This window comes from Rhinolophus sinicus, linkage group LG15 (assembly GCF_036562045.2).
Source record: "Rhinolophus sinicus isolate RSC01 linkage group LG15, ASM3656204v1, whole genome shotgun sequence".
NCBI lineage: Eukaryota > Metazoa > Chordata > Mammalia > Chiroptera > Rhinolophidae > Rhinolophus > Rhinolophus sinicus.
Window position 1 is genome coordinate 48198260 of NC_133764.1, and position 23645 is coordinate 48221904.

Here is a 23645-nt window from a genome sequence, read left to right on the forward strand (position 1 = left end):
AAAACAGCACTCAATTCCTTTAGGGTGAGGTGGAGCAATTTATGCTAAGGTTATGTATAACGATATTAGTTATTTACTGACCACCTTCCATGAGCAACTGTGTGCCAGACACTTCACTTGTGCAAGCAGCCATAATATAGGTCACATGTTTTAAAAGTAATGTAGTAAAAGCAGGGTGTTTATTGGAACCTAGAAGAACCTATTCCACCTTTTTTTTTTTCTTTTTTTTTTTTCTGAGGCTGGGAGGAGATAGGGGGAAATGTCAGGAAAGGCGTTGATCTGGGCCTGCCACTAGCAGGCACTCATTAAATGTGTTAAATCGAAGGTTGAATCCAACGTTATTTTCCACATTGTCTCATGCAAACTCTTACATTCAGAAGGTTTTATTACCTTCACGTTCACTTCGCAGTTGGAAACTTAAAGGCTCAGAGCCCTTCCATGCCAGCCTACAGTCACGCAATTAGGGAGTGAAGACTGTCCAAGTACTACTCCGGCTCCAAGCCCAGTGCTCGCTCCCTCTGATGGTGGTACACGCGGTGCACATATCCTTGCCATATGTGCCTTATCCCTGTTTGGAATTCTGCCTCCAATCCTCTTCCTATTTCCTTGGCTGTAAACTCTGCACAAGATTCAACTACGGAGAGAACCAATGGAACACGCAACAGCAAACACTGTGAAACACCGCCGCCTTAAACCTACCCGACACACACGCTCTGGCGGCACCGGTGCCAGCGCACAGTGGCGGCGGTTGTCCCCCTCCCCCGCACGATCGAGGGGCAGGGCCGGAAGTAGGTCACGTCTCCTGGTTGCTAAGAGACTGGGCTTCCACAAACCAGAGATTCTCTGCCTTCTTTTCCTACCTTTCTCCACTTCAGCGTCTCCGAATCTCGTCATCATGTCGGACCCAGAAACTGAAGTCTTGCGAAGCACCTTTCCCTCTTACATGGAGGAGGGCGAGCGGCTTTATCTCTGCGGGGAGTTCTCTAAAGCCGCTCTTAGCTTCAGCAATGTGAGTCACTCTGAACCTGTCACCCATCACCACTTTGGATTTCTGAACCGAGGTCCTGATGATGCATGGAGGACCCTATCATTTCTATTATTCACTTGTTCTTGATTGATGCACCACTGTGACAGATAAGCCCCCCCCCCCAGCCATTTTCTTCCAATTCCCACTTGCGTTCTGCTTGATCCTTAATAACCCACCATTCTGTGCATTAACAATGACCTCTTCTACTTTTTTACTCAAATGTTTGGTGATTGGCTGGCCTTCTTCCACAGAGCAGCCTCAACTTCCTATCATCGGCAGGGAGATTGGTGGGGACACTTCTTGAAGAAGTGAAGTGTCTGGCACACAGTTGCTCATGGAAGGTGATCAGTAAATAACTAACGTTATTATACATAACCTTAGTGTAAATTGCTCCACCCCACCCTAAGGTGATTGAGTGCTGTTTTAAGATACTAGGTACTGCTAAGTGCATTACAAGCCTATGGGAGAAGTACTGCTATTACTCAATTTTATAGATAAGGAAACTGATAAAGTTGAGCAACATGCCCAAGATCACTGAACTAGCAAGTGGCAGAGGCAAGATTCAACCCCAGGCACTCAGACTCCAGTGCTGAGATGCAAACCATGGACTACACTCTCCATAAGTAAGCTATTAGATGTTCATGTAACAATGTCTTTTACAACAAATAGCCGCTTCTTATTCCAACTAGAGTGGCAGAATAGCTCTCTAATCAGCCCCAAGACTCTTGCTAAAGTCAAGCTTCTCAATTGCTACCCTCAGATCACCAACCACACTAAAACCAGAAATGACTGACCAGATGAGTCAACAATTGAGTTGAGGAGCCCTGCCCCTACCCACTCTCCTCTCTCTGGATTATGTTCTATGTTCCATCCCCGAGAAGCTCAGACAGAGAGAAAAAAAACACCCTGAGGGAAGATAGCTTAGAAGTGGCCTTTTTCCATGAAAGTAAGTAGCTATTTCCTCTTCCTGGAAAAGTAGGAAGGTCTTAGAAAGGGGTCCATACAGTCCGTGCGTCAGGAAGGACAGTACTCCACAGACTATGGTAATGATCTCAAACAGGAGGCGAGAGGACATTCGGAGTAGGGAAGCATTCTGCTCCCACGTTAGGGCCCAAATCAGTTTCAGTTTTGCTAGCATTTTCATCTTAATCCCCTGAAATAGTGATTCATCCTCAATACGCTATGTAAAAGGAGGGCTAGTGGAATGGCTAACTCGAGTTGCAGATTGTCCTAAAATCGGTTTTGTCAGCCTTCATAATGCTTAGCCTTTGGATTGTATTTTGAGTGTGTTGTGCAGCTATTTCAGGTTTGTAGTTGAACTTGGTGTGCACCAAACGTACTCTATTGTCTGAGTGAACTGGAGGAATCCCAGACACTCGGGGAAATTTGGTATGTCCACAGAGTAGCATGTTCTCACATCGCAACCAGTGGCTTCCACAAAGCTTGTGATTTGACCTTGTTCAGGATGAGCCACTTACAGATAATCCAGTTGACTAAGCAAAGATCGATATTGGGCTGCTTTTGGTCTGATGAAATCCAAAGACCTGTTTCTACTGCCCCAAGGAGTCCGCTTGAAACTCTGGCAGGAGGGTTTGGGCTGCTATTTCCAGTCCAGTTCTACCTAGCCCTGCCTGGTACCTGTCAACCTGAGTGGTTCCTTTCTCAGGCTCTTCACCTTCAGAATGGAGACAAGAACTGCCTGGTTGCCCGCTCCAAGTGCTTCCTGAAGATGGGAGAGTTGGAGAAATCCCTGAAGGATGCTGAGGCTTCACTCCAGGGTGACCCAACTTTCTGCAAGGTGACTGTATGGGTGGAGGACTCCTTGTTGCTTTCATCACTGCCACAGTCTGCAGCAGCCTCTGGTTAGAAGTGGTAGAAGAACTAGCCAGACTGCTTAGAGTTTCATGCCATTTTCTCTTCATAGGTCACTTGCCTAGATCCCTGCCTCTGTATTCCAACCTTGACCCTCAACCCAGGACCCTTCTATTCCACCACACCTGAGTCCTGTAAGGCCTCGTCTGTCCACCTCAACTGGACTTCCTCTCATTTCAGGGGATTTTGCAAAAGGCTGAGACCCTGTATACCATGGGAGACTTTGAGTTCGCCTTGGTGTTCTATCATCAAGGCTATAAGCTGCGGCCTGATCGGGAATTCAAAGTGGGCATTCAGAAAGCCCAGGAAGCCATCAACAACTCAGTGGGAAGTGAGTGACCATGGAGCCCATGCCAGTATCCAGGAAGTCTCTTGGAATACCTTCGGTTTGGAGGAAGGCCTGAGGTGCCTTGGGTGAACACCCACCAGGAGGCCTACAGGGAGTCCCATGTTTGGATTTGGTGCTGCTGATTTGTTAAGGATTAGGAGCTGTCCACTGGGAGGACCAATCCCCCATCCACTGGTCTGAGCACTGCAGTGTCTGGTTCTCCTCAAAGCCAGATGGGCATCTGCTGCCTCACCACAAACTATTTACATATATATATTTTATTTTTTTGGCCTGGTGTCATAGGATAGAATGGAGTCCTGAGCCTGGTCCTCCCTAGTCTCTGGCTTCCTCCCTGACTGCCTGTGCACCAAGGGCTGGCCTTACCTATCAGCTCAGTGGCAGGGGACAGGAAGAAGGAGAGCCAGAGCTTGCCAGAGGGCAGCAGAGTATGGAAATGGCATGGATTGGCGAGCTCCCCTCGTTGCCATGGACTAGTGGGGGCTGCCTACCTCCTACAGAAGTATTGCTCCAAACATCCTGTACCATTTATTTGCCTGTCAGGCTGGCTCAGAGCCTGCTTTGCAACAACCTCTACCACCCCCCTACCAAAGGCAGACATTTCCACATAAAAATATGTGATAGGTCATGCCAAGGACCTGGATGACCTGAGCCCCCACTTCTGTCCTTGCAGGTCCTTCTTCAATTAAGCTGGAGAACAAAGGGGATCTCTCCTTCTTAAGCAAGCAGGCTGAGGTAAGGACCCAGGTTCTGACACCACATCCTTCTGAGGGACGAGGCTACGTGTGCCTGAGGCGCACACACCTTTAGAGGCCCTCTTGCCTGGGAACAACTCTCCTGCCTATCACGGGCGCCATGGGATTCTGTCCCAGCTCTTGAGGGGTCCTAGGAGTCTAGTTGTTCCCAGACCAGACACACTCCATGGGGCTCGGCCCATAGGGAGTTCCGGGAGGAGGAGTCTGGTATCACAGATTCTGAGACCCTGACAGGGTTCTCTGTGCTCCTTGCTGAGCCTCTCTCAGGTGTTGCTCTATCTTCCTAGAGTATGAAAGCCCAGCAGAAGTCATATCCCGTGAGACAGCTCTTATACCACCCCTTGACAGAGTCTAAGCGGAAGGGTTCGCTTAAGAGTGAGAAGATTGTCCGCCAGCTCCTGGGCGAGCTCTACGTGGACAAGGAGTATCTGGAGAAGCTCCTATTGGATGAAGGTTCCAGACACTTCGTTTGCCTCAGGGAATGGGGCAAAGGGAATCTGGGGTGGATGCGTAATGCACAAAGTGGAGACAGAGCCTATCATATAATATCAGCCCACATGTACCTATGGACAGTTTTACTAACATTCTCATTTTATAGACGAGGAAATTGAGGCACAGAAAGGTTAAGTAACTCACCTAAAGTTATGCATAGGGAAGCAGTGACACGGCTGTCAGATTTGAATCCAGGAAGTTCAATTTCAGAATCAGTGCTCTTAAATGATGTGGTACCCTGGGAGGGAACACCGGAGATTTGGGTTCCTCTACACCAGGGTTTCTGAAGGGGCATCCCCTGGGCCTTCAGTCTGTATGAAGGACAAAGGAATCCAGCTGGGAAGCACTAGAAGGCGAATCCTAAGACACTAGTATTAGAATGTCTGGAACCTCATCTGGTCCAACCCCTCCTTTTATAGATACAGAAAGAGAGACCCTGAATGGGGAATAACTTATCCAAGGTGACAAAGCAAGTTAGGGGTGGAGTCGAAACCAGAGCCCAGGCTTCCTGACGTCCAGTCTAATGCTCTTTCCACCACACTGTGCTGGCAGTGACAGGAAATAGGACGGAGCCTTGAAATGGATGCCTCATATAAGATGAGGGATGAGAATATTGCCATTAGCTGATAAGCCTGGGCAAGAATCACCCTTGAATCAGATGCCTTTTTCCCCAGAACTGACTTCCAAGGTCATCTGTAGATCTGTGTGACAAGAGCAGCTTCACTGCTGGCACAGGCCTGTAACAGGCCTGAACGCTTCCCTCCCGCAGAGGAGCTTCTATGGAGGGAAAGGGTGGCCTGAACATTTCCCCAAGTGGACTTGCAGCTTTGCTGCCAGCTCTAACCTTTGCTCAGGCAGCGGGCAGGATTTGGGCACACCCCTCCAGTTCCCAGCTTGCACTGGCCCATTTAGCATCCAGGGAATCACTTGGTACTGGCAACTTGGGCCAGGTCTTGCATTTAGACTCTGTCTTCTCTGGGAACACAGCTTGAAATGGGAGAGCCCTGAGGTTTGGGGACTATCCACCAGCTGTCCCTTCCTTTAGCTCCTCACATCTTGCCATAAGAGGCCCATGTGCTAAGCTCTGTCCCATAGGAGTGCCTGAAAGGGGGGCCCTGGCCTCAACTGGCCCCAGATAGACCCACTCTACCACCCACGTGCTCTTGCTCTCCTCACTGTTTCCACAACTCCAGCTGGGCAGACTGCCCCACAGGAGGCCCCGCAGCAGGGACCCCAAGGCACAAGGAGGCGACGCGCTTAGATGTCTGTTCTGGTTGGTTCCTCCTCACACCCTTCCCCACAGACCTGATCAAAGGCACCATCAAGCGTGGCCTGACCGTGGAGGACCTCATCATGACGGGCATCAACTACCTGGACACCCGCAGTAACTTCTGGAGGCAGCAGAAGCCCATCTACGCCAGGGAGCGCGACCGGAATCTGATGCAAGAGAAATGGCTGCGGGAGCATAAACGCCGGCCCTCGCAGACAGTCCATTACATCCTCAAGAGCCTGGAGGACATTGACATGCGTGGGTGGTATTCTCAGAGGGGTGGGACCTTTTCCAAGAGGGGAAGGAGCAACAGAGTAGCCTGAGCCTCTGGCTTCCCCGGGCTGTGCGTAGTTATCTGAGGGGAGGCAGTTTCTCCCATCAGCCCTGAGGAGGCTGCTCCTACCTTCACATCACCTCTTTTCCTTCCCAGTGCTGACCAGTGGCAGCGCTGAAGGGAGCCTTCAGAAAGCGGAGAAAGTGCTGAAGAAGGTGCTGGAATGGAACAAAGAAGATGTTCCCAACAAGGATGAGTTGGTTGGAAACTTGTACAGCTGCATGGGGAATGCCCAGATGGAGCTGGGGCAGATGGTAGCAGCCCTGCAGAGCCACAGGAAGGACCTGGAGATCGCCAAGGAATAGTGAGTCACTGGGGAGGCGGAGCGGCCAAGGCCCAGGGGCCTACAGAGGAATGGGGCTGGGGCTAGATCTCGCCCTTTTGCTGGGGCTGCGCCACCAGCCCGGGTCTAAGGATAAGGGGCAGACCGGGACTGTCAGCTTTTTTGGGGGGGCCACAAAGAGGAGAGCAGTGGCCCCAAACTCCAAACAGCTCCCAGTGGCCTGGTTCTTAGGGATATTTTCATTCTTACACCATCTCAACAAGCATTCCTCAACCTCAGACCTGCCAGATGCTGTTAGCATTGGGAACACAACAGTGATCAGACACAAACGTCATTTCCCTGCAGGTGTCAAATAAAAAGTGACATAACTAATAAATAGCCATTGTGTTAAGTGTCATGGAGGAAAAGTAGAGGACCCAGTGCTATGAGAAGTACATCCCAGGAGGACCTGGCTGGACGTTGGGGAACACACTTGGCCTGTGGGACGGCCCTGAGGCAGGAGGGAGGAAGCTTGAGGCTGGAGAGCACAGGGTGTTGCCAGGGGAAGAGTGGCCAAGAGGAGGCTGGACCTAGTTGGCAGGAGTCGGACCCAGCAGGGCCTCAGAAAGCATTCTACTGACCAATTGCCTGGGCTCTGGAATTGTACCTCCCAGCCGTGGCACCATAGACAAGACACCTTAACCTCTCTCAGCCTCAATATCTCTTCTGTTAGATGGACATAGTAATAGCCCCACCTCATAGGGTGAGGGGGGGAGGGCATGTAGAGTACATGTATCAACTCTCCCAGGAATGAGCTCTTCCCCAAAACTTGACCCACTCTCAGCGGTACCATGACTTTCTGAGCACCTGGTTTGAACCTTTGGAGTCATGCATGATTTTCTCCTTCACGGTTCCTACTTGCCCCACAGTTCTGAGCCTTTTTCAGTCTCCCATGATCCTGTTTCCACTCACAGGTCTGCTCTCAGCTCTCCCTGCCTTCAGCTGCTCCCACTTGTCCCCTCCAGTGATGCCCTGCATTTCATCTGTCAACCCCCCTTCCCCTGCTGACAAACAGGCCTTGGCCCCTCATTGCTTGCAGGTTAAAACCAAACGCCTTTGCTTGGCACTCAAATTCCTCTCTGAGCCTACTTTTGCACAGCCCTCTGGCGTCAGTCCTCCATTTGGGTCAAACTGGGTTGCCTGGATTGCCTGCCTCATGCCCTCTCCTTCTTACTCATCTGAGCCCTGCAATCTGTTTATTCCCGGTTTGTTTCTCGCCTGCCTCCACCATGCGGAGCAGGAGTATCATGCATTGGTCATCCCAGGAGTAGAAAACAAGCAAACAACCAGCGTTGGAGACACCTGACTTTGACTTCTGGCTCTGGCACTCGGAAGCTGTGTGGATTTAATTAAGTTGCTCACCTTCTCAGGTTCCTCATTTATAGTAAAGACATAATAATACCAACTCACAGGGATTATGCAGATTAAGATACATTAATATACGGCTCTTTGGATCCAACTATGTCCCATGCCTTAAAGCCATATATCTGTCTTTACTTCCAGCCAGACTCCCTCCCGAGCCCCCAGACCTGCATGTCCAACTGATTCCAAGGCATTTCCACTTGGATGTTCCACAGGAATCCCAAATTTAGCATGTTCAAAGTGGAATCCCTTACCTTCCTTCCAGGCCTCTTGCTCCAGGGTTCCCTATGCGTGAGGATGGCACTATTGGCCCCTCAGTCCCCAAGGAGCCCAGGCGGCTTCCCAGACATCTCCCTCCCCTCGCTGCTCACGCCCAGCCCACCCATGTCCTGTCCGTGCCTCCTCCTGCCGTCTCCTGGAGCACCTGCGCTTCTGTTTCCCTCCCACAGCTCAGCCCAGACCCTCCTCACTTCTGACCCGGATTTCCTGCAGCCCAGCTGGTCCTTCTGTGCAAAACAAATCCAGTGGTTGGGATAGAGTTCAAATGCCCATTTCTGCCGCCCTTCCTGACCTGACTTGTCCTGTTCTCTCTTGACCCAGCCCTCTCCAGGCCCCTGGGCATCTGTGCCCCAGCCCACACCTGTGGCTCTTCTCCTGAAGTCCCTAAATGGGACCTCCTTTTCACTCGCCAGGATTTTCTTCATCAACTCCATCCTACCCATCCTTCATAATTTAAATAAGTGTCTCCCTTCGAAAAAGCCTTCCATGCTCCTGAGGGGTAATTTAGAAATCCCTTCTCTGTGCTCCCTCTCCACACTCCACCTGTATCCTGCCCTGCCCTGTGAAACTCTGGACGAGACTCTTATGTTCCCTTTTTCTTCCCAATACCTGCCACAAGTGGGCATGTGCGCTAAAAAATGTGTGCTAGGTGGCTGAATAAACAGCAGTGTTCCTTAAACAAAGTTAGTTTCTTTTTAACATCCACAAACAGGCCTCCAGTCTTGTGAGTTCAGGGTGCCCCATGTGCTTCCTCATTCTAATCGGCCATGATCCTCCCTCTCTGCCCCTCCCCCCAAAAGCCTGTCATCGTTGGAGATGCAGCTCAAACCCAAATTTGTCAAAGTAACTTCTTTAATGACCCCAGCCCTCATTTCTTTCTCCAAATACTCTATAGATGACTTGATTGCATGCTGTCTCATTATTATTTTTATTGCTACCTTATTACATGTTATTGTTATGAATAGCATTACAACTTATTCATTCATTCCTTACACCATAACAGAGCACCCACTTTGGAAGGGAAGGCTGACATCAGAGGTGCTGTGAGAGCAGCAGGTGCAAGTATGGCTGAGGATCCAAGGAGAAAGGCCGGTGGGAGCAATGCTGGAAGCTGAGGGGGCTTCCGAGAGGACAGGAGGGTCAGCAAAGGGGATGAGGGGGAGGGAGAAGGGCACCTTAGGAAGAGGGACATGGCATGGTTGGAGGACTTGGGGCACTGCAGGTAGTCTGGTGGGGCTGGGGCCAGGATCTGTGGGGAGTGGGAGGACCAGGTGCCACCCTGAGGAGGAAGAACCTGATCCTGAAGGTACTGAGGGCCTTTGATCTTGCACAAGTACTACAGTGCTGTACTTGATTCACAACTCTGTGGTGCTGAGAGCAGAACGTGAAAGTCCTTCCCCTCTTTCCCCCTTCCCCGCCCCCCACAACCATCCTTCCCTGGGACTATGCTGAGAGGTGTCCTTCTGGGCCCTTTTCAATGTGTTTACCTGCATGTTTATATACATCTCTACATACACAGGCTTTTTAAAACAAAAGCAACTCACTTCTGTGGGGGTTCTTTTGTTTGTTTGGAAAAGAATGTGTCTTGGGAAAGGTCTCATTCTTTGAGTGGCTGCACAGAAAGGTATTTCAGCTTGCACAGGAATTTATGTGACGACATCTTTGTGGGCACTTAGGCTGCAGGGCTGCGGTGGGACTCCGCAGATGTGTGTGAGTGCCGCTGTGGGTAGAGCCATGGCTTGCATTTTAGAAAGGCAGCTGGCCACACAGGGAGACTGGATCAGAGGAGTTTCATGGAAGATATGGCAGCCTCTGGGTTGCAGGGCCTTGAGGGGCGCAGAGGAAATGGGAAGGGAGAGAGTGAGAGGGGTTGCTGGTGGAGGGGATCTGGGATTGGGGGAAGGTTTTCTTGTTTTATTTGTTCGGAAGGCGGTAATTTTTAACAGAGATCAGAATGTTCACATGGTAAAGAATTGATTTAGGGGGTCGCAATTGTCTTTTTCTTTAGAGAAATAGCTCATTTTCCTGGTGACATGTGAATACTGTAAAAAATTTACATTTAAAATTAAAAGTTTCGTGTGTTCTGTTGGCTCAGTGGTTAGAGCACAGTGCTCATAACACCAAGGTTGCCGGTTTGATTCCCAGATGGACCAGTGAGCTGCGCCCTCCACAGCTAGATTGAAAACAACAACTTGACTTGGAGTTGAGCTGTGCCCCCCACAACTGGACTGAAAGCAATGACTTGACGTGGACCTGATGGGTCCTGGAAAAACACACTGCTACTCAATATTCCCCAATAAAAAATAAGAAAAAAATAGAAGTTTCCCTCATACTCTTAGTTCCCTTGGGTAACCATCGTTTATAATTAGACTTACATTCTCTCTTCTTTTAAAAATGCCCACTTTTTGCTTATGTACTTATTTTGGGGTGGTTTAAAACAACACACTTTTATTCTCTTAACAGTTGTGGAGGTTACAAGTCTGACGGCAGTTTCACTAGGCGGAAATCATGGTGTTCTTAGGGCCGCACTCCCTCTAGAGGCTGTAAGGGAGGGTCTGTTTCCTTGCCTTTCCCAGCTTCTAGAGCTACTTTCATTGCCCTCCTTCCCTCCAGGCCCCTTTCTCCGTTGCCAAAGCCAGGAGCACAGCATCCTACTTCAGGCCTCGCATATTTATTTTTAATACAAATGGGGCAATACACATAGTATATACACTCCTATCATCTGACGTTAACTTACTGTATCAGGGACTCCCCCCCACCCCCACCCCATACAGTGCTGAGGCACTGACAACATTTAGGTTGTTTCCAATGTGTATTTATTGTAAACACCGCTTTAATAAGTGTTCTCACATTTATCGTCTTGAGGTAACAGTTATCTTCTTGAGGTAAATTCCTAGAAGGGGAATTACTACCAAAGGAACATCAAAGGAACTTATCTGCAAGCTGTTGACTAATCACCTCCGGAAATGTCCTGATAATGTTCACTCCTGGCCACAGGGCATAGGGCCTGGGTGTTAGCCTGCCAGCCTGGGCGTGACCCTGAAACTGGACGAGTCCCGAAGACCAAGGCCCCTGTCTTTGACTTCTTTTCTGTTTCCACTGTGCCTAAAATGGCCGATTTCTTTTTTTTGGGCCCCCCTTTCTTCCACCTTGCCCCCCACTCCGGTTCAGGCCATTGTTTCTCAGTCTAGTTATGTAGGACACAGCTCCCTGGCCCATGCTGGTATTATGAGCCTTGTGCTACCCCGGCTGAGGCAGTCGGTCGCCAGTTGTTGGTTGGCCGCTCACAGCAGCTTATAGCAGCTCTTGGCTGCTGGCAGCTCATGATGGTTGCGGGCCACCCACGGCAGCACATGGTAGCCCACAGCAGCACACAGCAGCTCACGATGGCTGCCAGCCACTCACACTGGCCACCGCCGGCCTCTCATGGACGCTCAGGGCAGTCCACGGCAGCTCATGCCAACCTCTAGCTGCTCACAGCAGCCCAGGTCCAGGGAGAGCAGTTGTTCACAATCTTAGCTGTAGAGGGCGCATCTCACTGGCCCATGTGGGAATCGAACTGGAGACCTCCTCATTAGGAGCACGGCGCTCCAACCACCGGAGCCACTGGGCTGGCCCAACAACCAATTTCTAGTGAATAATTGTCATGATTCTTCCCCTCAGTGACCTTCCTGATGCCAAGTCAAGAGCCCTTGACAACATTGGCAGGGTTTTTGCCAGAGTTGGGAAATTCCAGCAAGCCATTGACACGTGAGTGACCAAGGACTACCCCTTCCCCCCTCGTGGCCAGAACTCCCCACTCTCACACCAGACTCCCAGCCTGGGGCCAGGATGGCAGGAAAAGAAGCATAGGAAGACCCACATTTGCCTCCTGGCTCTGCTGGGCAAGCCACTTTGTAAACTCTGGGGTTCATCAGTTTAATTAATGGACTAGAATCCGTGTTTTCTCAAAATGTCCCAGTGATAAGAATCACCAGCTGCATTTGTTAGGTGTGTGAATTACTGGGCCTCTTCCCTGGAAAGTTTGATTCTACAGGTTAGGGTTGGAACTCAGGGATCTGTTTTTAACAACGACTCCAGGTGATCTTTACCTTGGGCCAGTTCAGGAACCAGTGGACTCCTTGAGTCTAGGAGCTCTTCTGACACTATGTGACTCTGTGGTTACGTGGGGTCAATGGGAATAGAGTCTGAACTCTCCACGTCACCCAAGTGCTGGACTTTTGATGTCTAACCCTGGGGCTAGTGACAGTGGGGTGATTCAGCCCCAGGGAGACGCGGAGGAGGGCCTGACCTGGAGACTGGCCTGCGCTGGGAGAGGTAGCTCCGGGGGCTGCTCAGTGCAGAGAGAAATTGTCCTTCAGGCCCTCCCCACTTGGTTGAAATAGACTTGTTACCTCTGCTACACTTCATTTGGTTTCCTGACTGTCCCCTGGGGTCTATGTGCCAAAAGACAGAGGAGTAGGAGAGTTCACCCACCTATTAGTATCGTTTTAAAATAAAAAAGTTTTATAGTAAATACGGGCTCATTATTAAAACGTTAATTTGGAAAATACAGAAGAGTAGAAGAAGTGTTATTCAGTTCCACCGTCGAAAGATAAGTACTAATTCTAATCCTACTCTTTATTTATTATTTATTTAATTTTTAAATTTTTTCTCTCTCACTTTTATTGATATTTTTTCATTCCAGTCTTTCTTCTGTGTTGATTTTTCTCTTACATGCACTTAAATATTCTTAAATACAATTTTTGTTATTTAAATGTTATTTTGTAAACCTTATTTTCAATTGTTGTATCAAATTCGATCCCATAGATGTTCCAAAATAGCTTTCTGAGTTTTAAAACATGTTAATGCTTATTAGCTCCACCCCTGTATCTAAAAGAACTGGTGGTTGGAGAACAATTTTTATTCTGCCACCCAGGAGGTGGCCTTGACCTCCTGTGGCCAAGTGTGTGTGTGGGGGTGGGTTCGGGAGGGTTAGAGTGGAAGAAGCTGACCTGGTTCTTTATGTCCTCAGGTGGGAGGAGAAGATCCCTCTGGCAAAAACCACCCTGGAGAAGACCTGGCTGTTCCATGAGATCGGCCGCTGCTACTTGGAGCTGGACCAGGCCTGGCAGGCCCAGAGTTACGGTGAGAAGTCCCAGCAGTGTGCCGAGGAAGAAGGGGACATTGAGTGGCAGCTGAACGCCAGTGTTCTGGTGGCACAAGCACAAGGTATGGCCTCAGAGAACACAGACACCCTATCTTTCCCAGCCCTTAGGCCCAGCTGCCAGACCCGGGCTGGAAATCCTGAGGCCCAAACTTACCATCGCAGTGTTCCCCTGCCCAGATTACTTCTGGTTCTGAGAGTGGGGATCAGCACCCCCCTTCCCCCATTTGAGCAGCACGTGGTGAGTGCCTACTTTGGGCTAAGCTCGGTTAGAGCTTGGGGCACCTTGAGAGTTGCCCCTACCCTGGAGGAGCTCAGCTGCCGACCAGCACACCACCTAGTTCTCATCACTACTTCCTCTTCCTTAGTACTCTTTATCTCCCAGCATTCTTGCATTTAATCACTGTGCAAGCCAATGACAGAGGCATCACTGTCCTCATTCTATAGATGGGGAAACTGAGGCATTGTTTCAGCAGATTGCCCCAGGTCACAGGAGGGAACTTTTTGGAGTGATGGAAATGTTCTAAAACTGGATTGTGGTGATCATTGCACACCTGTATACATTCACTAAAAACTATTTAACTGTATACTTAGAAATATGTGCATTTTTATAATTATGTAAATTACACCAGCAAGGGGCAGTGGTGAGGAGAAATACATGAAAGAGATTGGCGATATTTTGATAATTGTTGAAGCTGGGTGATGAGTAATAGGGGTTCATTATACTGTTCCTTCTGCTTTTGTGTATATTTGAAATATTTCACAATACAAAGTTACGAGGAAAATGCTCCAGGTCACAGGCTAATAAGTGCCAGAGCTGGGACTAGTTCCGTCTGACTGTAGAGCTTGGGTTCTTAATCACGGTGCTAAGCCGTCCCTGTCCCAGGTGTGCAGCTGACCCCCAGGGAGGGAAAAAGGTGACTGGCACTCTCTGATCAGGGGGCATAATCATTCATTCATTTATTCATACCACAAATACTCCCTTGGCACCTCCTAGGCTCCGAGTTGGGCGTACAGTAGGGAACAAAACCGATAACACTTTCCTGTCCTCCTGTCCGAGGAAGTGACTTTTAAGCAGAAACTTTAAGGATGAGAAGGCGCCAGCTGTTTTAAGAGCTGAGGACAGAGCTTTCCAGACAAAGGAACAGCATTTGGGAATGTGGGCAGGCACTGAGCTGATCTGAAGCGGAAGCAGAGACCAGTGTCGGCTGGAGCTCCTGAGGACCAGGGAGGTCTCGAGGGAGGAGGCTGATGAGGAGCCAGATCCACAGGCCTCATGGGCCTCATCACAAATCATAGATTCTTTCTTAAAAGCATAGAGAAAACCACTGAAAGCTTTAAACCTAAATCACAGACATGATTACTGTGGTTTTTCCTAGAACGCCTTCCTGTTCTTAGGAGGACATTGTCAAGCTGAAGGGGAGACGGGATATACCCCTCAGCGTTCACATTATCCCAAGTCTTGGAGGACGTATTAGGCCCTGAGGGCCTCTGGAGAACCAGGCCACTCACTGCCGGTCTCAGTGTCTCCACGCTGGGGCTACAAAATCAAATGCAGCAGCCTGGGAGCCACTGGGTTCTAGAGGTAGCACAACCAGGCAAGCAGAGCTTGGGTTCTGGGCCGTCCTGGCTCAGGGACCTTTGACAAATGCCACTCTGTGCCTGCTTTATCCTCTGCAAGTAGGCATAATTATGGTATGTACCTATAGGTTGGTATGAAGAAATAAGATAATACTTAAGTATATAAGCACTGAGAACAGGAACCGGCATGGAGCGAACACTCAGTAGGCATTAGTCTCTTCCTTCCTGCCCTCTCATCAACTTCCCAGAAGTGTCTCTAACAGTGACGAGAAACAGTTACAGGCCTTGGAAAAGCCTATTTATGACTTAACAAAAATTGTAGGTGCAAATGTGTGGATTTGTGCATGCAAGGGGGTGGGGGTGGGGGCAAGAGGAAAACAGCTCCCAGAATCAAGATAACTTTAGGTGACAGATTCAGTTAAAATGAAAAAAAAGTATTTATGTTTTACTCCCTTGAATAAGCATTATGACTCTCTACAGACCTGCAGTGTCAGAATTACATTTGAATTGCTTTTCCAATGGGATAGCCTTCGGCAGTTTAACTTACAGACACAAGGCCCTCCATGAATCCCAAAGCAATACTTGGGTGGGGGGTGGACCTTGGGTATATTCAATTATAAGAGAAAGCAGAGAAGAAGCTGAAATGTGGGCTTCCCAGCCCCTAGCTGGTGAGCACCTTTGCCCTTCCGTCCTGAAATGAAACTCTTTTAAAGGGCAGTCAGTCATTGCAGTCCCAGCTCCAGCACTAATTGGTGGGGTGGGTGAGCTCAGAGGAGCCACCTTCTGTCTGGCTTCAGATTGCACCACGGCGGGAACGGCTCCAGAGCTGAGGCTCTGGCCCCTGGCCCTTGAGTCACCTAGCCCTTCGATATTTCGTTTGGTCTCCAAAGCATTCTTAAAAAATTTGAGCAAAGATTTTTAAAATACAGATTTCCTCTCTTGGGACTATCTAAGATGGGGCAAGATGGAGTTGTTCCCCCACCCTGCAGACACCTGATGTGTGCACAGGCCCCCTTCCCTCACAGACCTCTTTGAAATGGCCTGAGATCCTAGACTCCCAGGTTCTGTCCTTAATTGGGAGGCGGCCCAAGAATGTAATGGAAAGGGTGGCACTGGGCAGCTCCGGATGCCGCCTGAGGCCGGGGACTAACTCCAGCTCAGACAAGCTTGTAGCTGGCCCCGGGAGTGGCCAGGCAGGCCAGGGGCTCCTGCGGGAGCTTGGCCCCTGCAGGGCAGCTAGCTGCCTCGTGCAACACACACTGTCACCACCTACCTGTGCTGTGTCTCTCCCGTTGCTCCCCAGTGAAGCTGAGAGACTTCCAGTCGGCCGTGAACAACTTTGAGAAGGCCCTGGAGAAAGCGAAACTCGTCCACAACAACAAGGCACAGCAGGCGATCATCAGCGTGAGCCTTTCCCCCCAGCTGGGCCCAGGGCTGTGGGGAGTGGATTGGGCGGCCCTTCAGCCCCTCGGCCTTCCTAGCTGGCCATTCCACAGACACTGGTTACACCCACCTACTGTAGGACACGTTCTAGGTAGGAGTCCTAAGTGGCTTTCAAATGTTTGCCACTGCCATCAGTTTACATAGTTTTATTTGACACATAGTTTTATTTGAAATAAAAAATAGAAATGAAAGTTTTACCTTTATTATGTATGCTGATATTTCCTATTCTGTTCTGGTTTATTTTTTCATTTTCTTTTATTTCATGCTGGTTGAGACCTTCTAAATTGATCTTACAGCTTGCAGTTTGGAAAATTGCTGCCTCCTCCAGGAGATAGCGAGAAATATAGTGTGATTGCCTCCCCTGCACTGCTCAATAAGACAGCTATGGGCCACGTGCGGCTATTTAGATGCAAAAGAATTAAAAGGAAATAAAATTTAAAATTCCATTTCTCAGTCACACCAGCCACATTTCCAGTGCTCCCTAGCTGCACATGGCTGTGGGTGCCACGTAGTACAGACCTTGAGTGTCCCCTAGTTGCAGAAATTTCTGTTGGGCAGTGCTGGCCCAGGCTGTAAGCTTCAGGAGGCAGAGACCAGAGGTGAAGCCACTGCTCCCAGAGCCACTCTGGGCAGATGGACAACCTCAGTAGGTCAGCACTCTAACCTCGCAGATCCACCGGCAGCTAAGCATGAATCCCTTGGCCACCTCACCTCTCGCTGCCGACCAGAATGCTCCCTCAAAGCTGTCCCATGTCAAAATTCCAGAGCCACCACCAGCACGTGGCTGGACCCCAGTAAGCATCTGCTGGAGTGATCTAAACAGGGCCCTTGTCCTCTGGAGCCTGCCCCATGGTTGAGAGAGGCCAGATGGCATAACTCGGGGGCAGCACGAGGGGCATGGCCTCAGCAACCACACTGGAGGTACAGTAGGTGTTCAGGAAAGGGAGCAGGTACGCTGGGAAGTGACACCCCGAGAAAGCTCCAGATGGAGGCGGGCCTCATGCCGGCTTTGAAGGACAAGGATGGCGGGGTCTTGCCAGGCTGAGAAGGGGCAAGAGCACTGAAGGCACGAAAGGCTGGAGGCGCTGAGGGATCTGTGGAAGGCAGGAAAGAAACCCCAGGTTGGGTCACTGGGGCAAAGAACCCCAGACAGTCAGTGGACCAGGCTGGACTTGAAGTCCTGAGCATGGCACAGAAGCCACTTGGATTTCTAGGGGGCTAGCTCATGGTTTGTGAACACTGTGGTGAAGCCATTCCTTCCTTGTCATGGCGGTGAAATTGCTCCCAAGAGACCCCATCACGTGGCAGTCCATGCCCTGCTTTCATCCAGCCCAAGGCAGCTAAGGCCTGTCACATTTCTGTCGTCTTACTTTGTTGAGGGGGTCAGCGCCCCGAATGGGCACCTTGCCTTGAAATCTGGTCTCCAGAGGCAGAGCACTCCCCTTCACCAGCCATGTGGTCTCTCTCATTTAATCCTCTTCCAAATGATCATCCTGCAAATATTTGGAGATAGCATGGCAATTAAATTCAGAAATATTTACTGACCACAGGTTGATCTGGCTTGTCTAGCCCAAAGGTGATGACTGTGGTCCTGGCCCTCAGGAAGATCGGTGTTAGCAGGAAAATTGAACCAAAACAAAACCCGATTGCACTATGACTAGTGCAATAGAGGGCAGGGGATTCAGAGCGAGAGCAAGCCCCAGCAGGGAGGCAGGCCTGGGCCTTTCCTATCATGGAGGGTTTGAAGGCTGGGCAGGGTTTTGAAAGGCTGATAGGCAGGGAGAAGTGCCTGTCAGGCCAAACAGCCCCAGACCTGTAAGCAACTCCCTATGGGACCAAGTCCCTGACCTTTCACCCCCCTGGATTGGCATTTCCAGGCAGGCAGGTGTATAGGAGGGCAGCCCAACACTGCAGGAGAGTGTCCAGGCCTGGTGGTCATTCAGGTAGACGATTCCGACTGCTTCCTGGTGCTCCACACTGTGCAAGACCCGAGGAAGAAGGCAGAGCCTACCCTCAAGAGAAGCACAGGCTGAGTCGCAGGCCCCACTGGCGGCCCCTCTGAAGGCAGGCCAGCTCCCAGCTCCACCCGTGGTGTATGTCTGTTTCCTCTGCTGCTTGCTGCCTTGCTGTGAGCTTAGGGGCTTGTAGTGTTTCTTTGCATTGGCTGGAGCCAAACGAAGCGTTAGGTAAAAAGGTGGAAATCAGTAGATAGACAATCCTCCCAAATACATGCCTAAACTCAAGGGAAATGAAGTCTCAGTTCCCTGCAGTCACATATCTCATACCACTTAGCCTGGGGAATTCCATGTCCCTAGGCACCAACTAACCTCCAGGCAGGAGCCTTCAAAGGAGCCAGGAGCAAGCGAGGGGGCAGGCTCAGTGCAGAGTCCTGCCTCTGGGGTTGGGACTTGGGCGAAAGGGGAGGTTAGGTGCCAAATGGGGTTAGGAGAGTTTACCGGTTCCTCTCCCACCCACAGGCTTTGGACGATGCCAACAAGGGCATCATTGATGAGCTGAAGAAAACGAGCTACAGGGATTTGCTGAAAGCAAAGAAAGAGAAAAGTAAGTTCCTGGAGCCCCTGAGACCGCGGCTTCATAATTCTCCCTCTGTGTTCTTTACTGTCAGTCCCAGCTGCACTTTCCAGTAGCTTCTCCAGTCCCAGGGCTTAGTACTGTCTACCGAGCATTCCAATTTCCAAGCCACCAGCACCCCCACCCTTTCTCTGGGGCAGGAGAGGGAGGCGATCCAGCCCACCTCAGGCTGGGGTCTGAGCCCGTGCTGTCTGCCCCGAGAGCCCACGCCTGTATTTCTTCAATTAATTCATCAAATGTTTGTTGAGCACTTGTCACACACCAGGAAGGTGTGAGATTTGGGGGAGACAGAGGCTCGGTCCCTGCCCTGGAGGAGCCCACAGGCTATCCAGTGGGAAAGCCAGACAATTAGAGTTGCCCACGGAATGGGCTCCTGCTGGCGAATCCTGAATGGCAGGACCTGTTCTGTGTGAGCATGAGCAAAGCCCCCCGACTTCTCTGGGGAGACAGGGAAGGCTCCAAGTGGGAAGAATCACCCGCTTCAGGCTCCAAGATGCCCAAGAGTTTTCCAGGTGCCAGGTGGGAAAGGGAGGGCATACTTGGCAGGGAATCGCAGGGGCAAAGACAGAGGTAGAATGACAGTAACTTATACTTTGGGGGCTCTTCCTGCATGCCAGGCACTGGGTCAAGCATCAGACAGGATGATCTCATTCAGTCCTCACCCCCCTAGGAGGTAGGGACCACCCTGGAGGCTGTGGAGGCTGAGAGGGGTTGAGTGATCTGCCCACATCACGCTGCAGTCTGACTCGGAGCCACACTGTCTCCTGCTGTGGGGCACTGCTCTTTAGAGCCAGCCTGGGTAGGGCAGGGGTGGGGGCCGGGGGCAGAGGGGCACAAGAGTGAACTGAGGTGCAGAGGCAGACCCGCTTTATCAGGTTCTTTCTCCCAAGGCCTCAGGGAGTAAAGAGGCCTTTGATACCTGCTCCCCCCTCCCCCCCTACTGGGGCTCTCTGAAGGAAGTGAGGGAAGAGGAGGGAGCTGGGACCTGGGACCCCAAGCTCCACAGACTCAGCAGGGAGTCCTGGAGGGGATGGGTAATACAGAAACTGATCTCCATTCAGTGTTTCCTATGTGTCAGGCACTCTTCTCAGGACTTTCTATCTACTGACTTATCTGAGCCCTCAAGAACACTATGAAGTAAGTTTTATTATTTGCTTGCCTTAATGGATAACACGGAGGCAGAGGCGTTGAAGTCCCACAGTGGTTTTCTGTCTCCAGGCTTTCCCCCATGATTCTACACTGTTCCTGGTACCAGGACAGCATCTGTCTGCTCTCGGTGCTGCCTTCCCCCTAGCTGTACGGCAGTGAAGGGGAGCCAGGGCTGGGACACCGTACACCCAGGGGACAGGCCCCTCCAGACACCAAGGCCGAAGCCCTCTCTGATCCAGGCATGGTAGTGGGAATCTGGGTGTGGGGTTTGGGGCACTTGAGCAGCCCTTTGTTATCCAGTGTCTGCCATGTGCTAGCTGGATTCCCTCAGAGAGGCTCTGCCTCTGTCCCACATGACCTTGGAGACACAGGAGCCACAGGAGCAATAGACATGAAGGGACTAAGCTGGCAAACAGCAGATGCTCCAAGGAGCCTCCCTCACACAGCCCTCCCCAACCTCGGCAGGCCCGTGTGCTGGGGGTGTCCTCCTGAAAACCAATTGGGAAGGCCTTCCAGTCAGTGGCAGCTGCCAGGCACTTCCTTCCCAGAACAGCAGGTGGCAGCATTGCATATGTCTTCACCACCAAATGGCGCCTTCCCCCCACCCCTGTGAACCCAGAGGCCCTACAGGCACCTTAGAGACCAGGGGCTTCCAGGAAGAGAATGTGAGGGCGACTCAGGAGGGGATTGGTGACTTTCCTCTGCAGCTGGTAAAACATGGAGCAAGGGTCCCTCTGATTTGTAAATAGCTCTCCAGCTGAATTTGCTGCGACCAGTCTGCTCATATTTTTACAGGGAACCTCCCAACACATGATGAATGTGCTCCAGGGACACAGAGAAATGCAGAATGAAGCTACTGGAAAAAAGACCCCTTCTGTCCTTTCCCAGCACCCATGCTGTTTCTTGTAGGGAAAGAGAATGTGCTCTGGGGGCAGAATATCCTGGGTTCAAACTTTGGCTCTGCATTTATTTATTTATTTGCAGTGTGACCATGGGGGGTGATTTCTCTTCATCAATCTCAGGTCCCTTGACTGCAAACTCAAATCGATGACACTATGCACTTGCATCACAACCGAATGATATCATCTGTGCCGCTCACACGATGCCCAGAACAAGGCTGGCATTCAGTAATGGAGGATCCCGTTTCTCTCCTTTTGGAAAGGGGTCCTTCTCTTAGAAGCACAGGCCCTCACAAGCCGGGGTTCACCCAGGCCCAGAGATAAACTTTTACCTTCCTTCACTCCTTTTTCTTGTTTTTCAGAAGAGGTTGATGAAATGGATAATACATCAGTGATGACAAGGGAGAAGGAAACAGCGAGAAGAGAGAGAGGCAGACCTGAGAAGGTGATCAAGGAGTGGGAAAGAAGGCAAACTGAGAGTGAGAAGGAGATAGAAGATGAGCTGACTCACGAAGCTCTGATGACCACAGAGAGCGACGACGAAGAAGAAGAAAAGAGGCAGAGAAAAAAAGGCAGCTCCTTAAGAAGAGAACTGGGAGCCATGGGGTGTGATTCAGGAGACATTGCCCAGAGACTGTCCAGAGAACTGGCCATAAGGAGACTGGAAGAAGCGGGCAGGAAACTGTCAGAAGTGAGCAGAAGGGAATCAAGAGAAATTTACAGGAGGCCATCAGATCTGGACCAAAAATTCTCAGAAGATTTAATCGGAAGGCAATTGGAAGAACTAAAGGAGAAACTTTCAGAAGCCGGCAGGAGAGACTCAGAAGAACTGGGGAAAACAGAATTGGGAGAAATAGGAGAAATGAAAACAGAAAATCCTGGAAAAATGGAAAAAGGTGAAAAGGAAGATGAATGAAGCCAACGTCAGTAGGCATTAGGATCAGGAGGCTGGTGTTTGCAGGGGCCAGGGGGCTCTTATTAAATTAGACTTTCAAGTGGAGGAAAAAATGTGGCCTGGGCTCTATAGGTCATCTCTGCCTCCTTCTGTTACTGTTTTCCTTTTAAATATACATCGTTCACCCTTACAAACCCTGGTCTGTCATTTTGCCTCCTCACCCTCCATCCATTCTCAAAAGAGCCTTAGAGAATGAATGACCTAGCATGGGGTACCACTTCCCAACCAGAATTCTGACCTTACCCTGACTGGGTGAGAAACACATAGACCCTTAAACAAGGCCTAACACAGAGTGCGTGTGATCAAGTTGTGAAGTGTGGTCCTCTTCCCCAGGCCCTGTCCAAGGACCTCATGGAAGAATGAGAAAGGTACTAAGAAAGGGTTTCAAGAGGGTGAAGAAACAGATGAGGACCAAGGAATCAGGACAGCTTAAAGGGGGAGGAGAGGGCAAGGAGTAGAGGCATGTCTGCCCAGTCGTGGGCCATTGGTTCATCATGCTGAGTACCTACTGTGTGCTAGTGCTGTGGGAGGCTCTATGGAAGAAATCATGATGGGACAGCCTCAGCCCTCACTCAGTGAGGGAGACCTCCTTGTAAACCTCTAAGGCCTGAAAGCAGAATGAAATGAATGCTGGCACTGACATGGGCACCGTGCTCTAGGAGCCCAGAAGAAAAAAGGTTCCTGCCCAAGAAGGGGGAGTAGCCTGGGTTTAGGAGACACAGCTGGTTCACCTGTGCCACCTCTGCAGGTACAGTCAAATGTCAGGCTCCCAAGGTTACTTCCTCCTCCTAGAATGGGGTACCTGCCCCAGGGGTTTCTGTGAGGACTGTATTGAAACCAATGGCCAAAGGGGCCCCGGGGGTTCGTGCTGCCTGCACTGCTCAGCCAATAGACTGACAGAGAAGTTGGGTCATAGATTAAGCATTTATTATCAGAGCACCGATGGTCTGAGAAGGCAGCGGGTGAACACCTCTAAAAACTGCCTTAACATTCTCAGACTAGCCTGGGATATTTAAGGGAAAATCTGGACATTCCTCCAGGGGCTCTGCATGGAGCCTTCCCTCTGGTGATGTGGCTCTCCAATGTGGTCATCAACCCAGGAGCAGTGATAACAGTAACCTGGAAAGAACCGCTAGACCTTAAAGATTGTAATTGGCAAGCATGGGGGGCATTGTGACTAGTAAGCAAGCGTAAGTTTCAGGATAATTACCTAAAACCGGGAACTGGGGGGACATTCTGAGCTCAAACCACAGGGAGGGGGTTGATCAATTGTTAAGCTCAAGGACAGTCAGCGGCAAGGCCACAGACATTGCAAGGCCTCCTTTCTGGGGGTCCCAACCGGGCCCTGTTTCAGTATGAGTCCTTAGCACAGCACTTGGTACACAGGAAGCTCTCCAAAATCCATAGAGCTTTCAGCGGCTTCACAGGAAGTGGCAGCTGCCTCAGAGGCTGAGTTAGGATTTCACTATGGTTATTCATCTGTCCCTTCCGCCATTGGTTCCGTCCCCACAATTCCCGGCAGGGCTGGGCTGAGACTGAATTTAGGCTGGGACAGGGCCTGGACTTGGGTGAGGCAAGTGGGGAATTTCAGTTGCAACATTTCACAGGTCTCAAAAAAACTCAGTAAGCAAGATACACAGTATTTTATCTTGTAACAAAAAAATAATGCAAATACCCTTGACGAATAAAATATCAAAACTTCAAGATACGACCTTGCCTCCCTTGCTTCATCCTAATTCCGGCGTACAATCGGGGAAGGGTGACTTTTCCTACAAGAAAAAGAGGTCGGCCAAGCCCCTCCCCAAACCCCCAGCAGGCGCC

At 50.4% G+C, this 23645-nt stretch overlaps 1 protein-coding gene across 2 annotated transcripts; it reads left to right on the plus strand.

Moving 5' to 3' along the window:
- The first annotated feature begins 660 nt into the window (after positions 1-660).
- Positions 661-21902, plus strand: ODAD4 (outer dynein arm docking complex subunit 4). Of its 2 annotated transcripts, none has more exons than XM_074320048.1 (12): positions 661-1009; positions 2694-2825; positions 3080-3230; positions 3919-3980; positions 4288-4453; positions 5796-6020; positions 6193-6400; positions 11723-11809; positions 13074-13270; positions 16090-16190; positions 18707-18791; positions 21235-21902. In XM_074320048.1, the coding sequence occupies exons 1-12, from the start codon at positions 896-898 to the stop codon at positions 21783-21785; spliced, it is 2079 nt and encodes a 692-aa protein (XP_074176149.1). In that variant the 5' UTR covers positions 661-895; the 3' UTR covers positions 21786-21902. The 2 variants fall into 2 exon arrangements, with proteins under 2 accessions (XP_074176149.1, XP_019603331.2); XM_019747772.2 differs by having other exon boundaries at positions 663-1009; positions 21232-21902.
- Positions 21903-23645: the final 1743 nt, after the last annotated feature.